Below are 16,858 nucleotides of genomic sequence, written 5' to 3'. Positions count from 1 at the left end.
ACAAGTTAGCAAGGTATGGTTGACTAGTCGTCACTCCTCTACATAATGGGTATGCTTATAACGCCTCGCAACGAAGACAAACCCATACATGCGGCTGAACATTATCCACACTACCATAACCCCTAACTAAACACAAGCAAATTTACCATCAAACTTCTCTTGTTGATGTGGATGAAGCGTTGGCTAAACGGATATTATTATTATTATTATTATTATTTTTATTATTTTTTAATGAAAAGTAATGACTAGGACATTAAAACGCATACGCTGAACCACCATACATGAATAGCGCCTGGAGATGACATTCATGGATAACCGGGAGCCCCAGGACCATGATTTTCTGCTATTCAGGCCCTGGTTAGGAGACTTCAGAAACCCGCGAAGGTTGACATCAAGCTATGGAGGCATACACACACAGACATGCGCACGCGCACATAATTTATATAATTCATATCAGGACTGCTACCAATCAGGATCTGAAATACAGTCCACGAACAATCCTTAATCTTGTGGGGGAAAAAAGCACACGCTTGGTACTGCCAAGGCCCAGGCAGGAAATCCAGTGGGCAAATATTCCATATGCATAAAGTGCTGTCCTATTTGATTCTTGTTCTTGACATTTTCATAGACTGAAAAAAGAAAGAACAGATATCAAGTTACAGTCTACTTCCAGAGCTTCCGCAATGACATGTTCTTCTCTGTCTCCTTCTTCATGACCTTTGCTACTGCCATCTCAAAATCTTCTTGTGTAACATGGACCCTCCTCTCTCTTAGAGCAAACATTCCAGCCTCTGTGCACACCGCCTGCGAAAGCATAACAAGATGCAAGTAACCATCACACAGTCACTATTTAGTCAAAGCCACTTGTGCATCTGTGCGGAGACATTTTTCTGCTTATCATGATACACACAACAAAACAATTCCCCCCCACCATTTTTCACCAAGGACATTCACATTCAAAGAGAAACTACCTGATACAGTAGTCATCGGTAGCAGGGGAAGAAAAAAAAGAAAACTGTATGAATCACAAGATCAAGTTAAACAGCTTTTGATTGATCTACCGTTACCCCCTTTCTTATCTTTGTTTATTTTATTTTATTTCATTTATTGAAATAAAATCAAGCTACCCCCTTTCTTATCTTTGTTAATTTAATTTAATTTAATTTCATTTATTGAAATAAAATCAAGCTTAAATCCACACCATCTCTTTCCAAATATTAATGAATTGCTCTTGGAGATCTATAATTTTCCAATCACTTAAGATCTGTGAACACTAAAAGCAAGAGGTATAAATGATATTGATACAGTGAGAATAATACCTTGAGCTCTGCACCAGAAGCACCATTCATCTTCCCAGCTATCTTCTTCAAATCAATCCCACGCATTAAATTCATCCTTCTTGAATGGATTTTCAAGATATCACAACGTGACTGCATATTCATTACTCAGAACATCACTCTTCACGAAACAGCACAAGGAAACAAAATAGTCAAACAAGTGAAAATGTTACTTACGTCTTCGTTGGGATTTGGAAATTCAATCTTCCTGTCAATTCGTCCTGGCCGAAGGAGAGCTTGATCCAGAATATCAATCCGATTTGTAGCCATCAAAACCTGTTAAAAAGTTGGTCAGGAAAGGTACCGAGTAACATGAATAACTGTGTCAATACAATGCATAGTTTCCCTCTGTTTGTTCTCTAGTCTTCTGAGGTTACTCCAGTACCTTTATCTTGTTTGATGCTTCAAATCCATCCAGCTGATTTAGAAGCTCCAGCATAGTTCGCTGCACCTCACTGTCACCATTGCCGCTCCCAGATTCCATTCGAGCAGATCCGATACTGTCAATTTCATCCATGAAAATGATTGATGGAGCATGCTCTCTGTGGTGAAACCATAAAATCAGAAACCATATCAGATATAGGATGTGAAAGACAAAGCAGAGTATATAAGCAAACATCTGTACAGCAGAACATAAGGCTATAAAAGAAGAGGCAAATGATGATCATTGATGTATATTAGGCTACTACTATGCATTTGAAATGAAAAGATTAGAGCATATGAGATGAACTCTATAAAGAAAAAATATTATATTTTATCTTTCTAATGGATCACAGTTTTCAAACCAGAAAGGTTGCTTTATTTCTCCTAAGCAGCAACTTCCTAGAATGGAGGCTTAAGGTGTGTTGTCTGGCATGACAAAATTGTAGTTTAACAATGGTAGCATTGAAAATAATTAATCTGGCGAAATAGACCCCTTTTTCCTGATTATGGTTTAGTTATTAGAAAAGCAAGCCCTATTGCATACTGCCACAGCAATTGAAAATACAGGGGGCATGAATTTAATCAAGAAAATGACCTTAAAAAACTAAGAATCAACTGAGTGCGAGGCAGTCAAGTAAAAATAAAGACAGACCTTGCCATAACAAAGAGCTCTCTGACCATTCTAGAGCCTTCTCCAATGTATTTCTGAACTAATTCAGAACCAGAAACCCTGATGAAAGTACAGTCAGTGTGGTGAGCCACTGCCCTAGCCAGTAGAGTTTTTCCAGTGCCAGGAGGCCCATAGAGGAGAACACCCTATGAGAGACAGAGAGTTGGTCCAAAATCCAAATGCACCAAAGTGTGATTAACAGATGGAAAAAGCTTGATGTTACAGAATACCTTTGGTTGAGCGATTCCAAGACTCTCAAACAATTCAGGGTGTTTAATTGGAAGTTCAATGACCTACCAAGGAGTCAAGACAAAGTACCAGGAAACAATGAGAAAATCAACAGCCTAACATTACAGTCATATTCATGGATCAAGAGAATCCTCAGGCAGAATAAAAAACAAAAGAATATACAAACCTCCTTTATCTCTTTAATTTGTTGGTCAAGACCACCTATCATGTCATAGGTAGAATCTGGAACTTTTTCAACCTTCATGAGGTTGACCAGAGGATCCACTTTGCTAGGCAAGATCAAGTGAAGAACATAGCTGTCGTTGCGAAGGGCAACCCTTGTTGATGGAGTGATCTTTGTGATATCAATACTTTTATCAATATCAACAACATACTTCCCCTCTGGATGAACCTGGATGAAGGCACTTATTCTTATCAATAACACATCAATATTTCAAGGCCGTTAAACATATTGAGCACATGACACCAAGGAGCCCAATAATAATAAAAAAGTATATTGACTAGCATTGAACCAAGAAAAAGAAAAAACTGTACCTTAACCAACACCTTGTTCTTCCCCATTACTTTGACAACTTCACCAACATATGACCCAGGTTCTTGAAGTAGCTGCAACTCTTCTCTAAGCATCCTCACTGAGCATGCCAAACGGGAAAAAAACGTCATATATATCCCAAGGGCAGGTTTGGTATTAGGCATTCCAAATCAAAAGACCCAAGATTAGGAATTTATAAAAAAGATGATTGTATCCTGTTGGTCTTTTCCTCTCCCCAAAATATTGGTTTTCAATTATGATTATTGAAAAAAAAATAAAAATAATTGAACCCTAGCTAGCTAATAAGATCTGATCTATCTATCTATCTATCTATCTATCTATAAATTGCAAAAATTTACAAACCTATAAATTGCAAAAATTGACAAACCTAAATCGAATTAAACCCACCTCTGGAATTAATGTCATTGCGTTGAGCTTCTAGGCGATTGAGATTGTGGGTTTTTTGACGGACATGTAGCAGAAGCTCATGGATGTGTTGGATGTAATACTGCTTTAATCCCTCTCCTTGCTTCGCCGCCCCCGTTTTCGCCAAGCAGCTCTCCTCCGCCGTCATCGTCATTGTTGATTCTGTTTGCTGCTGCTGTTGCCTCCTCTCCACTCCTACTGCTGCCATCGCGATTGATGGGGTTCGGTTTGGTTTAAAGGTTTGTTTTCACTTTCCTTTTCTGATAAGTCATATTTATAGAAAGTCAGTAGTCCGTCCCAGGCCAGGCAGTCCAATCCCATGGTTTTGTGGGCCGACGTCGGTTAATCCCTTAATCAATCGCTGATCCATCGGGCCCATACTCCATCCCAAGTTTGGTGGTATTGTCGTTCATTCTATTTATTTTTGCCAACCAAATTTCATTTCAATAAAATTCTTTCTTCCCCCACCAGGGATTGGATTGCAAAGTTTTATCTTTTTTCCCATAGAGTTTAATTTCATTATGAGATGATGTTATAATCCTTATTTTTCGGTAAAAAAGGAATATTTTATATTAAATTTATATCTAAAAAATCAAGATATCGATAAAATATGAAAATATTATAATAATATTTTGGACAATGATGGACAAAAAGAGTTGAAAAAACATTAAATATATTTTTCTAAACTTAGTATGAAGATACTAGCTTGAAAAACGAGAAAATCAATCCTTTAACTGAAGAAACTTTGCGTTGAAATAATAAATCATAATTTATATTTATTAAAACTCAGTTTGCAATGAACAAACATGGATAAAATGATTTTTAACGAGTGTGTGTGTGTATATATATATTAAAATATATTTTTTATTTTTTTTAAATTTAACCCTACATTAAAGGATAAAAGTTTTTATTTATTCTTTTACAATAAAGAAACATCAAGTCTAAAAAAGAAAAAAAAAATTAGAAGAAAAAATTAAAGTTGCAATTCTAATCCATGACGGATAATGAGAGTAAATCAAATCTCTACCTGTTATAAATATATGTATACATAGAGAGAAAGAAGCACAATTAAGAGTCTAGATTAATTAAGAAGCAGATTGATATCGCCATGGGCAATAGCATTAGCCAGATGAGAACATCGTCGTCGTCCTCAAGAAAATCCATTAATATTAATCGCCGGCATATTCCGGACGACGTGATTCTTGATATCCTTACAAGACTCCCCGCTAAATCCGTTGTACGATTCAGGTGTGTATCCAGGACCTGGTGCTCCTTTACTCACGATCCTTTCTTTGCTAGCTTGCATCACGCTCGTTCTCTAACAAGGGATAATGGCAGTGCTCTCCTTCTTTCCTACCCTGATCCCTCATCCTCATCAACATCTTTCTCTTTTTTCGAACGCAAACAAGGGTTTCGCAACCTTCAAATCTCCCATGTCGACCAACAATATACTCACCTTTCTGAAATCATTAGAGGCATTCTCTGCATAAATTATCGCAGAAGCCATCGTGTTGATATATGTAATATCACCACTCAAGAGACTATAACCCTTCCACGGAGTACAAATATACCAATTAGGTCGGGTGCTGGTGTTGATTTCGATATTGTTTATGAACCTCGATATTCTTTCGGTTTCAATTCCTCTACAAGGGATTACAAAGTGCTTAATATTTGTAGCATCACTAGATACAAATTGCAAGTCAATCCTAACAATGGGTTGTCCACTCGGGAAGTTAGCCAGAGAACTGTGGAGTTCGAGATTTTCACTATAGGCTGCGACAGGGGCGCGGGTTCATGGAGAAAAATTGATCCTGGCTACCCTTATGATCAAGAACTTCATGGTCTATCATGTGAAAGTGTCTGCGCTGATGGAGTTATACATTGGAGGCATAGATTTTTTGACCAGGAAATTTTGCTCGCATTCGACCTTAAACAAGAGAAGTTCCAAATCATCCAAGTCCCAAAAGAAGCATTAGAATTTCATCTCATGAAACAAGTCAAAGGATGTCTAGTGCTAATGGGTCATGTAATTAGTGGTTATAATCGGAATAAAATTGTTCTGTGGATACTAGAGGATCGACTTAACCAAATCTGGATGAAGGAGAACGTTGTTTTCCCCTCACATAGCCCATGTCTGTGGCCTGTTGGCAGTTTCAAGACGGGGCTGATTTTGCTTGCGCAACATGGATACGCAGATCCAGCTGCATGGGCGGCATACTATTGTGACCTTGAGACAAAGAATTTATGCATGATTCAAGTCCCCGAGCTGAAGTCAGTTAAACTTCCTTGCGGTGAAGCTGGAAAACCTTCTGATGTTGTACTTACAGAGCATGCTGAGAATCTTTTGTCACTAACAAGTAATGTCTACTCAAGCATGCAAGAAGAAAAGGTTAAGCAATTTGCAGGATAATTCTTTTGAACTACGCTTTGCTTGAGAGTTTTTATGTAAGATTCATTCTGTGCTTCACCCGAGTTAATTTCTTCAACATTTCTTTCCCTTTCTAGATCATATAATGGATGTTTTATTCTTATCATTTCCTTTCATACTCTTATCTACCACAGCATATTAAAAACCAATAAATTACTACCGTGATTTTCTGCAACAATCAACAATAACAGGTGGATGCATTGCGTTATACCAATCAATCAAACTGTTTTGGCTCACATAGACCTGCCCATGAAATTTTTTTTTATGTTTCTTCTGGTTGCTTCAAGCTCGGAAAGGGATAAATACGCTCAATTTGGACAATTTGACTGGTACTGCATCAGCTAATTGACTCTGAGGATGGCACCTAAGCTAGTTTTGTCATGCCAAATACATCAGAAAATGTGCTGAAGGCTGTATAGATGTGAATCAACACTGCTCTAGTCAACCACCATAACCAGATAAAGAAAATCTGACACCGTAAATTTAGCAGCTCAGATCGAACTAAAAAGCCATTGAACGGACAATTCTGAATGCTACCAACTTGTTTGAATAAGCTTTTCTTCAAATTTATTTCTCCTCACTTTAAGAAAAAGAAAGAGAAGGAAAACAATTGCATTGCAAGCTGTTTCTAAAAAGGCAGTGATGTTTGAAAGCCGCCACTGATCATGAGATCCTAAATTATTGCCAGTCAGAACTCCTGCAGCATCCACTTCAGCTGCCGTGCATTGCAACCTTTTCCCTTACCTAATGGGTAAAAGATGGTCAGATAAAAACTCTAAAAAAATTTAAGCAGAAGTCAGTAAACCATAGGCATCAAAGCATTCTCATTACATACATGCACAAGTATGATGGCACGTGTGTGTTAAAAAATTAATTGGTAAGGACAACGATGTGCTTAAAATCGATTCAAGCTCGTTCTGGGTTCTGAATTTTGAACAAAGATATCTTAAAACTCCTATAAAACTGGAGCTATGAATGAATTGATGCCTTGCATGAATCAACAGAGCTGCCACCACCAGGCCATGGAAAAATACAGCAATGCCGAAACATCTGAAGACAGCCAGACTAGGCTATGTATCATTATAACTCTTAATAAGGTAAAATTACAGACAGCAGGCATGAGAACACAGTGTGGAGATATAAAGCCGCAATGAATTTCCGTGCCTTACCTTTGCACAAAGTATATGTGCTGTAATTCCCTTCCAGCTCAACAACGATTCCTTTTCAGCTGGACAGCAGAAAGTCATAAATGCATGCACAAAAACACAATTTTCATTTTTTTGCTAATGGATCCATAACCTGTAACCTGCATTCATCACCTCAACAATCAACATTTTCCAACCAAATCCTTGAAATAACCTCCAACCATTAATTATTGCCAGACTTTTTATCATGAAGAAGCTATAATTTATCATCAGTATTGAAAAGATTTGAAGAAGCATTAGTTATCATAATCTATAGCACAAATAAAAAGCTGACACTATTTTTGAAGGAATCAGCTTGGGATACGCAACTCTTTGGTGAGCAACTTGATCATATGAAGACATGCTCCATTTTCAGACAAAAAGATTTTGGACAGAGAACTCTAGAACTTAATTTAAAGTCAGTTCCTTTTAAAGTAGCTATTGAGGGAAATGATTATTTTCTTATCCTGAGTGGCCGTTGCGGGATAGAATAGTGTTCTTAGCCTGTTTATGGTGCTAAATCTGAGGTTTTTAGAGTTCTTTAGCTGTTTAGTAGCCATTCAACAGAGCTGGAAAGCCTTTTATCATGATTTTCTATTTTTTTTTTGTTTTCACTTTACAGACTGTGCTATTATTTCTTAAAATATTTCAGTCAATTTTTTTCTAATGAATTTTTTCTACTTTTAGTGATGTAAATTGAGAACCAACCAGCTTCCATAAAATAATTGAGTAAGTTCAAGTAAAAAACAAAAGAGAAATAAGATATTATAAGCATCAACTTTGGTTCAACTATTTCCATTTCTGGGTAGTTTAACGAAGTCCATGAAACATAATCGATTATATCCTGCAGAAAAATTACCTCTATAATTTCAAAAATTATAAAAAATATCTTGAACTTTAATATATTCACAACACTTTACATACTTTACATTATGTTGGAAAAAAATCAACAATTTTTTTTATTTATCAAAATTACCATTATTATTATTTAATAATTAAAGAACCATTAATGTATCAAAATAACAAAAATGCCACTAAATAAAAAAATAGCAATCCGTAAGCATGCCTTAACTTCATTGAAGTATTTTAACAAACACTTCATAACCCACCCTTTAACCGTCTTCCCCACTCCTCTACTCTTGTGGCGGGCTAAAGCATGCTGATTTAATTGAAAACACATCAGTTTTAATCTGTGATCGATTTAGGTTCTGTTTAGGGTAAATCTATGGTCAGGGAATTTTCCCATTGTATTAATTGCTATATTTAATGCTTCCTCTGTTGCAACTGAAAACCTGAAGAATCCTCAATTTAGCACTCACCTCCAAAGTAACGTTTGGAGGTCTTGAATCAGGCATCAATGCTACGAGTTTTCTTCTAACAGCCGCCATAACGCTATAAGCAGGAAACTCTTTTAACGTATTAGCATTTGCAAAGAGCTCATGAAGCCACATTGAAATCAGAAAAACAGCATCAAATACCATGTCTGCGCAGCTACCCATCCAATCAAGGTGCTGTTCCTTAACCATATCCAATCAAGGTGCTGTTCCTTAACCATCTAGGTGGTGGTCCAATGGTAGAAGCTTAGGACTAAGAGGTTTATTTTCTCTGTGATCTCAGGTTCGAGCCCTGTGGTTGCTCATATGATGGCCACTGGAGGCTTACATGGTCGATAACTTCAGGGCCTGTAGGATTAGTCGAGGTGCGCGCAAGCTGGTCCGGATACCCACGTTAAACTATATATAAATAAAAAAAGACACCCACGTTAAATTATATAAAAAAAAATAGGTGCTGTTCCTTGCATTTCTATTTTTCTATATAAGAAAAATCCTAATCATCTCAAGGTTGGAGATTAGGAACTGAATAATTTAGGTTGCCATGAATTGGACCTTTCTCCACCAATTCATCTTTCATTTCAACAGCTTCATCAATATTTCCAAGCTCATAATACTTTCTCAATAGACGAATACAGAGAACTCATCAGGAATGATACCCTTTCCAAACATCTCAGCGAGAAACTTTCTTGCTTGCTGCACTTGGCCACATTGTGACAACCCCCAAGCCAGGGCAGTGCATGTGTGCAGATCAAGTTCTATACCCATTTCCATCATCTTGATTCGCATGTTCAATGCTTCTTGAAAGTTGCCATGCTTCAAATTCCCATCTATTATCACAGTATAAGCAATTCTATCTGGAATCGTATTTTTATCTTGCATTTCATCAAACAGCTTCTTTGCAGCTCCAATACAATTATTTTTACAAAGACCATCAAGAAGAGCCGTATAGACTGCAACATTGGGTTGCAAATCAAAGTCTGGCATCCTACCGAAGTAATAAATTGCCTCTTGAACTAAACCCCTTTTGCACAAACCATCAATTAATGCACAAAATGTCACAACTGTAGCCTCAATACCAAGTCCCTCATTTTTTCTAGCAGATTGATAGCTTCCATGCAATTCCCTGCCTTAAAGTAAGCATCCATTAGTGTTGTATATATGACAGGGTTGACACCTATCTTGCGTTTTTCAAGCTTAGCATCAAAAACACCAAACCCCGGAACACAAACATTCCTCGTGGCCCATAAAACTTCAAACACATCAAAAGTCGGCAAAGCCTGGCTGGATGAAACCAGTTCCTCGAGAATATTATTTGCATCGAAGGACATTCTGGCATAAAACAAAACCAATATACAAAAGGATTCGGTAGTGCGGCGAAACCCAACTCGGTTTAAATTTGCATCAATTGGACCCCGACCTATATTTTTAACCAATTGAGTCCCCAATGCATCTAAGAATCCTTAATTATATCCTTCTTTCAACAAATGTGCCTATTTTGTTTCTCATTTAGGTCCCCAATCTATAGACATCTTTAGGCATATTTGTCAATAGAAGGATCTAATTGAGAATTCCTTGAATATTGGGGACTCGATTGCTAGAAAGCATATGTCGGGGATTCACAAAGAAAAAAATTACAAAATTTGAGGTCATCCCATGAATAAAAGAGTCCAACAAAACCTAGCGGTTTGGAAGCAGGTGCGGAGATCGGAGAGAGGCTTGGACACTTTGTTTTCTCGCAGTCTCACTCTCTCTCAGGTATGTCTATCTCTCTCAGTCTGTATAGCCGTTAAAAAACTTCCTCTTCTCCAAACCAAAATAAAAGAAAAGAAAAGGAAAGATTGTCTCCTGCGTGCTCTCCCGCTAATTATCCCTCTAGTCTCTAACACAAATAGCTTCTTCAATTCAGTGGTAAAATTAATGGGGAGTAGGGTTCCAGTGCAGCACTGCAACCTGAGATCAGCTGGATCCTTCATTGCCACCAACTCTCTCCATGATCTCAACACCGTCGATTCTCGTCCCTCTAACCTCGATTCCATGTCCGCAGACGCCGATCATACCTTAAACGCAGACGATGATTCCGACGCTGTTGTAAGTCAACACCGCTCTCACTCTCTTTCTGTTTTATCTCTTCTCATCGATCCATACTCTTATTATTATTTCTAAATAGAGAGTCATTTTTTCTTTGTTTATGAAGAGAGGGAGAGAGAGAGAGAGAAGCTAAACTTATGTGATGAATAATGAATTCCACGTAATTTTGGTCTTTCCAGGACTGCATTCATGATTCCTATAGCAATTCCTTACCACTTCACAGTGTAGGAGTCGAAGAAGATCACACTAGTCTTGAGAATACTGGGTCTTCTGGAGGTGCATACGATATATTGACATTTGATGGTAAGTGCATTTCTGAATCAAACCATTCACACTTCATTTTCAAGTATTCTTGTTTACAATTGGATTTCATTTTTAAGCAGATGTTTCACCTATCGAATCTGCAAGAGCAAGATTTTTGCAAATAATTGTGGATCACTTTATTAGTGACCATGTGATTGAAGTAGCTGATAATGAGTCAGAGTATGCTGCTCACCCGGGACAGGATAAACTAACTAAGAGGAAATCTGGAGATGTGCAATATGAAGGTGATCCGAGGTTCGCTTTGCCGTTGATGTATGTTGCTAATATGTATGAAACTCTAGTGAATGATGTGAATATGAGACTGGCTTCTTTGAATGGTGTTCGTGATAAGACCATTGGAGTAGCCCTTGAAGCAGCTGGTGGTTTGTATAGAAGAATGGCCAAGAAATTTCCCAAAAAAGGTATTAAAACGTTCTTCTTCTTCACGAGCCTTTTTAGTTGACCAACTGAACTGTTTTATCTGTGAATTACCATAAAACGAATTGATCTGATTCTTTTTGAGAGTATATGAATGTTTAGGGATAAGGAAATTCTAAAAAGTAGAAGTTAATGGTTTCTGATTATTCTATTTGCTGAAGGTTCTTGTATATTTAAAAGAAGAGAATTGGCAACTTCTCTTGAAACAAGGACCAGATTTCCAGAATTAGTAATACAAGAAGAGAAGAGAGTTCGCTTCGTGGTGGTCAATGGTTTAGATATAGTTGAGAAACCAAGTAGTATGCCTATTGTAGATGCTGAGTGGTAAGTGGACTATTTAACTGCTCATATATTTCAATCTCATGGCTACTTTGCTGCACTATTTTCATTCTTTGATTCCTATTCTTTGCCAGTACTATGAAGTGATTTTCCATAGTTATTGCATGATATCTGAACTTGATAGAGAATGAAGTGCAACAATGGGAATTAATATTTATTTATTTAGAAATTATAATATTGTATGACTATTCTAGATTATTATTATTATTTAGGAATATTAGTTTTTATTATTTAGTAGTTAAATTAGAATTTTAGTTTTTTTATTCAATTAAGACTTGTTAGGTTTTTCTATTTTATTTGGTTTGGTGCATATAATTAAGCACCTGAAATTGTTGAATCATATAAAATAAATGGAGCTTTTTCTTTCAAGATCATGCGTCTCTCTCTTGTATTTCTTCTCCAAGATCGAGGGTGTCTTTTTTGGTTTGGTCCCCTCAAGATCGAGTATCTCTCTCTTGTCGGTGATTTTGGTTTTGATTCCTACATCAATTCTCGTGTTTTGTTGATTTTCTTCATTTGCTGTAATTCTGAATCACCTTGTTATGTGGATCAAGAGTTGAGTTCAAGCCAAATGGACATTGATTTAGATGCACAATGGAAGGCCAATTATTGTATCTTCAAACAATGTAAGGATTTAGGGCCACAAGGAGAGGCTATATCGGAATTTTTATTCAAAGTGTGCTCTGAAAAAGCCTGAATGTATTGGAAAGATAACACTTTGATAGAGAAGCTAAAAATGGTTCCCAAAAATGGTTCCCACAGCTTCGTTACACAGACATTGCTTCCACTAAGCAAAGAGCTTTATTTTTAAGATACAAATATTAGTTTTGATATTTATGTCCTGAAATAAAAGGAGATTCTATGAAAAGATCATACTTTACTTATCTGGAGAAAGAAATGAAAGTGATTATTTATCTTCTAGCGTTGTGGAACCATCAAGTATAATTTTATACTTAATGTACGAGCTGTCTTATATAGAATTGAATGTTGAAATTATCTGTCTAAAACTAGCATAATTACCACGCTGGAATTATAGGGGGTTTAGCTATCATCATGCAGAAACCACTGACAGGAACCTTTAATGGGAAACTCAAATAAAGAAATTTGCTGCCAGGTCAGAAACCAATTCTATGTAATCCCCCAATTTCTCTTAGGCCTTCTTGAGAGAACATTTTTTGTTGCATGATTGATATGATCCAGATTGAAGAACAGATCCATAATGCAAGAACAGATTAAATTATCATGTGTCTTTTGATTTTAATTGCTTACCGGAATATATGGATCACCAATGATCCATCTTACAAATGGTTCCATTTAGGATCAAGGAACCTGTTAAACTGAGTGAAGTTCACCAGGAGACTATATAGGTTGCTGTATTCGGTATTAAAAGTTCAAGGGGTAAATGAAATTCCTTGAACAGTTTTTTTTTTTTGAAAAATGAATGACAAATTTAGGATGGCGATGAAGTTTGCAGCATTTTTGGCTCTCTGACTATGATGCTCATATGACAGGTTTAGACGATTGACAGGTCGAAGTGAAGTTGCCGTCTCTGCTCAAGATTATAAATTCTACTCCCCGAGGCACAAGTTTAGGCGTGTTTTGTCTAATATTCCTGGTTTGGCTGTAAGTTCGAGTCCCTGCTATGCTAGCAAGATTTGATCTACCCTATTTTAAGATGTGGATCTAGCTTGGAGCTCTTTTGATGGCATAATAATTTGATAAAGGATTAAGGAACCTTTTTTTTTTCTTTTTTTCTTTTTAAAAAAAGGCATTGCTTAAACGATGTCAATTCTAAAGGTCCATCATCTTCCTATTATGATGGTTGACATAATTTGGTTTGCCGCTTACATATGAAAAATTTATTCACTGGATCGTGTGAGTACATAATGGCAGATTTATTTAACTGTATGCATAATCACTTCCTTGATCCTATATTTGAAGGTGAATGTCACAATTGTATATTTATATTTTCAGACACTTCCTACAGAAGATAATTCTTCAACAATGACTACTGCACAAGGATTCCGATCTGTAAGTGAAGTATGAGATAGCTCCTTTTTTGCAATTACTGTGAGTTGTCTTCTATGCAGGGTTGTAATTGTTTTGGTTGTCTATCAGGTAAATGTATATGTACACAGGCCTTAATCAGGAGTCCGAAAGTAATCAGCTATGACGTATCACATTTAAAAAATCTTTTATCGTTTTCTTTTTCTTTTTTAACCGTTCTTGGAAAGTACTACCATGAGTATGTTTATTCTTTGTTGGTGTTTGACTTCCTCTAGACAATGAAGAAGTCAAAATCAGGATACTATCTACTATCTAGGATTGGTAGGAGGTCTTCAAAATCCTAGTAATAGCATTCTGTAGTTAATTTAGAATAACTTCTCTGTGCAGGTATAAATAGCTAACCCATGACAGATTTTTGTCACAAAGTATGAAAGGAAAAAAAAGATGCATGTCTTCTCTACCTATCCATTAAATACATTAAGTCCTTTAAAGCTTAGATAGGAGGTAACAAGCAGGTTCCTTACATGTGCTAACTAAGAGGATACTTGTGATGGTTACTTAAAGCTCTGCTTAGATAGGAGGTAACAAGGAGGTTCCTTACATGTGCTAACCAAGAGGATACTTATGATGGTTACTTAAAGCTGCTAACTAGCCAAAGAGATTTTTTTGTGGGGAAAATACTTTAGAAAAAACAGTTGTACTCTAAGAAACTAGAATTCATCATTACACAGCCCCTCATTTGATAGTAGGTTATTGCTATCTCCCAAATTCCACTTTGAATCTCATTGTGCTGTCTTAATTTACAACTGAACCACATGCTTGAAGCTTCCTTTCACTCTCTGTGTTGAGCATGATACCTGGCAACGTTACATTTTTGCATCACAATCTATTGCCAGAATCATTATGCTGATGGTATTGTTTGCCAGAATTAACTTTTGACTTCTTAATGCATTTAATGCTTTGTTATAAGAGTTTTATGGCGGGCCAGCAATGAGGCTGTTACAGACATGGAAGACTTCTTTCTTTCAGTTTTAGTTTCTCTAACATTCACAAGGAGGGAAGATGCAATAAAAAATGTCACCCCCTTATCTGACACGTCTCACTTTTGTATTCTTTGTTTGCCATTCTGCTAACATATAAGATTCCTCATTTGAACTGCACTTGTAAATAAACTATATTGTGGGAATTTATGTGCGCATATTTTCTTGCCTTTTGATATTTTCAGCCACAAAACGAGCAGCAGACTCCTTCGAAGCATCATGTGCAACTGTTGTCACATCAACCTCAGTTTCACCCAATAAACCAGAACCATCATCAAGAAGTTCACCAAAGTCAACATGCAACCCAATTTTCTCAAAATCATCAATGTGGGCCACCTTCACACATGCCTGAAATTGCTCATGCTACCCATTCTCCAACCATTCCTCAGCACATGGTCTACTTGCAGCCCCTCACAGGAGGCCATGTTGGAGGGCGCTTGCATTCAATGGTGAGGTTTCTTTGCTAGGACTTCCTCTTCTATTTCAATTAATGATATAGTAAATACAAGTTCTAGAAAATGCCATGCCAAGTCCTTATTTTAATTAAAAATAGCCTATTATTGCTGACATGTGTTCCTACGTTTTTGACAGTCCTTTTTTAATTGTAGTCGTACAGGTAGGGTTCCTAACACTCTGGAAGAGTTCTATCTTTCATTAGTTTTGCATGAAGTGGCTCTTGATGCCGTCAATCTATAACACTCCTGTTAGCAAGTACACCTATTTTTCCTACGTCATACCTAATTAAAATAATCTCAGCTCTCCAGTTTGCTGACTTTTCTTCTCCTGATGAATTAAACATCGCTAACAGTCTAATTTAATCATGTCAATGAGTATGCATTCTCAAGTATGGAATGCCACCGGGGAAGGTGAAATTCTATTTCTGCATTTTGCTTGATAATGTTGAAGATTTCACTTGTACATCAGTCATAAAACCAGTCCAAGATTTCTTTACTACGATGTGATATTCCTGGTATCATTGGTGTAGCTTGGGGTTCTAAATGCATGCTGGACAAGTTTCTAGGAAGAAAATAACGGGTTCCGTCACAACATTTAGGACTAAAAGGGACACCCTTAACAAAGCGTCAACCATTTTGTCACCATATAAATTTATAACGAAAATTGTTGCATGATGAGATGCGTTTTTAGATTCTGGTTCTCAATGCTGACAAATTCAATTTATTTTTTTGTCGGTCAAATATCTAGTTATATGATTGGTTTTTTTTTTTTACAAGTAAATCCATGTATAATTTGGTAAGAATATGGTATTGCACCAAGCAATCATAGCTTCGGTCTTTTCTTCTTCTCCTTCCTAATCTTATTCCTTGGTGGTTAATTTATAGTATGTACAGCGTAGTCAGCATCCTGAAATGTACATATTCTCTCGTGAACGCATGTTGTAGGAATTGCAACCTGCCACAATTTATAGTAAATAAGATTGGTGCTTCATCTTTATGAGTATAATCCGTTTATTCATTCTGTATATCTTTTCCCTTTTCATTTGCTTGTCAATCTCTTCCTCGCTTGGAAGTTGGAACCCCTCGTTCCCGTGGAATGAATCCATGCAAAGGCAAGATCTGATGATCCAAATTCTTCTGTACAAACCCAGACAAAGCTAACTGGTACCTCTGATGGAAATTGTTCTTGAGGCACTTACTGTTATTATTTAGTGGGGATAAGATGTTAATCATTTTTATTTTTTTTAATATTTCCATCTTCTTTTCTTTGTGCATTATGCCATATAAATAGTTGAAAAGTGCGTTTAAGTTTTACGTAGAACATGACAGTAGTGTGTTTACTAACCTTTCAAAAACTGCAGCCTACGAGTCCTCCGAAGTATTGTGATGAATGTGGAGCTCCATATCTAAGAGAAACCTCCAAGTTCTGTTCCGAATGTGGTACAAAGAGGCTAGGAACATGAAACTATGGTAAAAAATATCCTTTTCTGATCCTATGATATACTCATCTCCGCCATTGTAAAATTGTAGGTGCTTGATATGAGTTGACTGTTAACTTTTTGTAAAATATCTGAACTTCTATTTTTAAGTATTTTTGATTTTTTA

General features: G+C 36.7%; 4 protein-coding genes across 8 annotated transcripts; 2 read left to right on the top strand and 2 right to left on the bottom strand.

Moving 5' to 3' along the window:
- Positions 1 to 507: 507 nt before the first annotated feature.
- LOC7457846 (26S proteasome regulatory subunit 8 homolog A) lies at positions 508 to 3,895 on the bottom strand. The gene is made up of 9 exons (XM_006379747.3): positions 3,620 to 3,895; positions 3,214 to 3,311; positions 2,846 to 3,070; positions 2,661 to 2,723; positions 2,413 to 2,576; positions 1,723 to 1,879; positions 1,515 to 1,613; positions 1,320 to 1,430; positions 508 to 804 (listed from the first exon to the last, which is right to left on the bottom strand). The coding sequence occupies exons 1-9, from the start codon at positions 3,843 to 3,845 to the stop codon at positions 664 to 666; spliced, it is 1,284 nt and encodes a 427-aa protein (XP_006379809.2). The 5' UTR covers positions 3,846 to 3,895; the 3' UTR covers positions 508 to 663.
- An 809-nt stretch (positions 3,896 to 4,704) lies between these two features.
- On the top strand, positions 4,705 to 6,169 carry LOC7471465 (putative F-box protein At4g38870). Its single transcript, XM_002312468.4, has one exon. It carries the CDS (start codon positions 4,746 to 4,748, stop codon positions 6,045 to 6,047), a length of 1,302 nt encoding a protein of 433 aa, XP_002312504.4. The 5' UTR covers positions 4,705 to 4,745; the 3' UTR covers positions 6,048 to 6,169.
- Positions 6,170 to 7,034: 865 nt separating this feature from the next.
- Positions 7,035 to 9,911, bottom strand: LOC7457845 (putative pentatricopeptide repeat-containing protein At2g02150). Its single transcript, XM_052455118.1, has 6 exons — positions 9,682 to 9,911; positions 9,217 to 9,604; positions 8,569 to 8,685; positions 7,365 to 7,371; positions 7,235 to 7,293; positions 7,035 to 7,115 (listed from the first exon to the last, which is right to left on the bottom strand). The coding sequence occupies exons 1-6, from the start codon at positions 9,909 to 9,911 to the stop codon at positions 7,035 to 7,037; spliced, it is 882 nt and encodes a 293-aa protein (XP_052311078.1).
- A 304-nt stretch (positions 9,912 to 10,215) lies between these two features.
- LOC7457844 (uncharacterized protein At2g02148) lies at positions 10,216 to 16,858 on the top strand. Of its 5 annotated transcripts, none has more exons than XM_006379746.3 (9): positions 10,216 to 10,338; positions 10,490 to 10,671; positions 10,851 to 10,974; positions 11,055 to 11,396; positions 11,574 to 11,736; positions 13,263 to 13,374; positions 13,726 to 13,782; positions 14,984 to 15,247; positions 16,615 to 16,858. In XM_006379746.3, the coding sequence occupies exons 2-9, from the start codon at positions 10,501 to 10,503 to the stop codon at positions 16,714 to 16,716; spliced, it is 1,335 nt and encodes a 444-aa protein (XP_006379808.1). In that variant the 5' UTR covers positions 10,216 to 10,338; positions 10,490 to 10,500; the 3' UTR covers positions 16,717 to 16,858. The 5 variants fall into 5 exon arrangements, 4 of the variants coding, with proteins under 4 accessions (XP_006379808.1, XP_024461943.1, XP_052311326.1 ...); XM_024606175.2 differs by having other exon boundaries at positions 13,726 to 13,791; XR_008059957.1 differs by adding an exon at positions 16,327 to 16,417 and having other exon boundaries at positions 10,301 to 10,671.

Source organism: Populus trichocarpa, chromosome 8 (assembly GCF_000002775.5).
Source record: "Populus trichocarpa isolate Nisqually-1 chromosome 8, P.trichocarpa_v4.1, whole genome shotgun sequence".
NCBI lineage: Eukaryota > Viridiplantae > Streptophyta > Magnoliopsida > Malpighiales > Salicaceae > Populus > Populus trichocarpa.
Note: the sequence above shows the minus strand (reverse complement) of the source record. Positions and strands in the feature narration are given on the sequence as shown.

Coding starts and splice junctions, on each gene's coding strand:
- LOC7457846 (XM_006379747.3), bottom strand. CDS start 3,845: ATGGCAGCAGTAGGAGTGGAGAGGAGGCAACAGCAGCAGCAAACAGAA. Junction 3,071..3,213: donor AGAACAAGGTGTTGGTTAAG/GTACAGTTTTTT, acceptor GCCTTCATCCAG/GTTCATCCAGAGGGGAAGTA. Junction 2,724..2,845: donor AAATTAAAGAGATAAAGGAG/GTTTGTATATTC, acceptor ACTCCTTGGTAG/GTCATTGAACTTCCAATTAA.
- LOC7471465 (XM_002312468.4), top strand. CDS start 4,746: ATGGGCAATAGCATTAGCCAGATGAGAACATCGTCGTCGTCCTCAAGA.
- LOC7457845 (XM_052455118.1), bottom strand. CDS start 9,911: ATGTCCTTCGATGCAAATAATATTCTCGAGGAACTGGTTTCATCCAGC. Junction 9,605..9,681: donor TGCATGGAAGCTATCAATCT/GCTAGAAAAAAT, acceptor TTTGTGCAAAAG/GGGTTTAGTTCAAGAGGCAA. Junction 7,116..7,234: donor CACATATACTTTGTGCAAAG/GTAAGGCACGGA, acceptor GGCTGTCTTCAG/ATGTTTCGGCATTGCTGTAT.
- LOC7457844 (XM_024606175.2), top strand. CDS start 10,501: ATGGGGAGTAGGGTTCCAGTGCAGCACTGCAACCTGAGATCAGCTGGA. Junction 11,737..13,262: donor CCTATTGTAGATGCTGAGTG/GTAAGTGGACTA, acceptor CTCATATGACAG/GTTTAGACGATTGACAGGTC. Junction 13,792..14,983: donor GATTCCGATCTGTAAGTGAA/GTATGAGATAGC, acceptor TGATATTTTCAG/CCACAAAACGAGCAGCAGAC.